This window comes from Medicago truncatula, chromosome 4 (genome assembly GCF_003473485.1).
Source record: "Medicago truncatula cultivar Jemalong A17 chromosome 4, MtrunA17r5.0-ANR, whole genome shotgun sequence".
Classification (NCBI taxonomy): Eukaryota; Viridiplantae; Streptophyta; class Magnoliopsida; order Fabales; family Fabaceae; genus Medicago; species Medicago truncatula.
Window position 1 is genome coordinate 12875754 of NC_053045.1, and position 1924 is coordinate 12877677.

The 1924-nt window shown below is 35.8% G+C and overlaps 1 protein-coding gene across 1 annotated transcript; it reads left to right on the plus strand.

The window, feature by feature from the left end:
* Positions 1–297: 297 nt before the first annotated feature.
* LOC25494410 (F-box/LRR-repeat protein fbxl-1) lies at positions 298–1269 on the plus strand. The gene has a single exon (XM_013599852.1). The coding sequence runs from the start codon at positions 298–300 to the stop codon at positions 1267–1269; it is 972 nt and encodes a 323-aa protein (XP_013455306.1).
* The last annotated feature ends 655 nt before the right edge of the window (positions 1270–1924 follow it).

Here is a 1924-nt window from a genome sequence, read left to right on the forward strand (position 1 = left end):
AACAAAAATAAGTATTTTTGTGTTAATATCTTACCAAGCCAACCATAAATTTTATATTTTTTTATTGTGCTTGTTATGAAATTATCCTTTGGTCGATATTTTGATTGTGGAATGTTATTGACTAAATATATTTCTTTTCTACTTTGATCACAGTACTTTATTGATAAAAACGAATTTTGTTCTTTATCTTCACGGTACTAATAATCCAACATAATAAATAGAATTTGTTACCCTTTCTTCCTAAACCTAACCCTCCAAGTTCTAAACCCTAAACCCTAAACAAATCGTGTATTCAATATGAAAACAAGAAACTCTCTCAATTCTGAACAACCACAACAATTATCGCTTTCTCAATCAAAATCAGCTGCAGCGATTGCAACAAAAGATCTATATTTACCTGATGAGTGTTGGGAATGTGTCATCAGATTCCTCGACAACGACGACAACCACAGCAACAGCTCCTTAAAGTCTTTCTCTGCCGTCTCAAAGCAGTTCCTCTCCATCACCAACCGTCTTCGATACTCAATAACTATCCGTCACCCAACCCGGATTTGCCCCAGTGGACTCTTCCAAAGATTCCCTAACCTCACCTCTCTCCGCCTCACTCACTACTATGGTGGTGACATATTTTGTTGGCTTTCCTCCATAGCCTTTTCTATTAGAATAAAAAACACACAAACAAATAATAGTGCAGACAATTCTAATTCCTTTGTTGTTAGTACTCAATTAAAGTCTCTCCATTTGATTTCGAGTACATGGTTACAAGATGAAAGCATCAAAAGGATTGCTTCCGTTTTCCCCAATTTGCAATTGCTTGATTTGAGTTTTTGCTATAACATATCTGAAGAAGGTATTTTCCAAGTCTTAAGGACATGTTCCGAGATTACGCATTTGAACTTAACCAGTTGTTTAGGAAGGAAGCTGCGCCGAATGAACTTTGAAGTTCCCAAACTAGAAGTGTTGAACTTGTCATATACAAATGTTGATGATGAAACACTCTCCGTAATCTCAAAGTGTTGCCGTGGGCTTTTGCAACTCTCACTGGAATGGTGCTTTTTTGTCACAGAGATGGGAGTGAAGCATGTGGTAGAAAAATGCACACAACTAAGAGAGATCGATTTGAAATATTGTCTTCAAGTGCATTGTGATGTTCTTGCCTCATTGATATTTTCAAGGCCATCATTGAGAAAGTTTACAACTCCAGATCGTTATCGTTTCAACAACAAGGAGATGGAACTCTTATCACGTCAAGGTTGCATTGTTTGCTAGTATTCTAAATTGTATTGTTTTTCATCACTTTGCCTCATTAGTAGCATCTATTTTGTTTTGCATACTTTTGTAGCATAGTTTTCTCTGCTCTCACTTTTGAGTTTTCCATAGGTCCTACCAACTTTCAAAAACTAACTTATGTTATCTTTTTTGAACAAAAGTTATAATAATTAACTTATATACTTTCCGTTCCTACTTTTTCCTGGTCATAATATGTAAGTGCACACTCAAGCGGGCTTAATACATCGGCTGCCATTATGCTCATGTGGTAGATACAAATTATTTGTGTAACTGTAAGGGTGTCACGTTGTAGTGGTACGGGGAGTTAGGATAGAGAGATATGTGGAATTTTGGTTTGCATCATAATATAATATAAGGATTATATATTTCACTTAAGACTAAGGGTTTATTGACCTGTTTTCGTATATGCAAGATAATTTTCTGGTTTTATAAGTGGATGTCCGTTGTTAATTCTATCGGCAACATCAGGGTGTTAAAATAAATTGATGGTTTGCCAATGTAGGCATGATGGTTTGCCATGTATTGTTCGTTTTTGCATCACCTGCAGATATATTACTGTTAGGATTAGCTTTAGTGTATAGGTTGGATTCTATATGGAGCCCTATGTTATCGGTTTTTGAGAACTCTTGTCCTT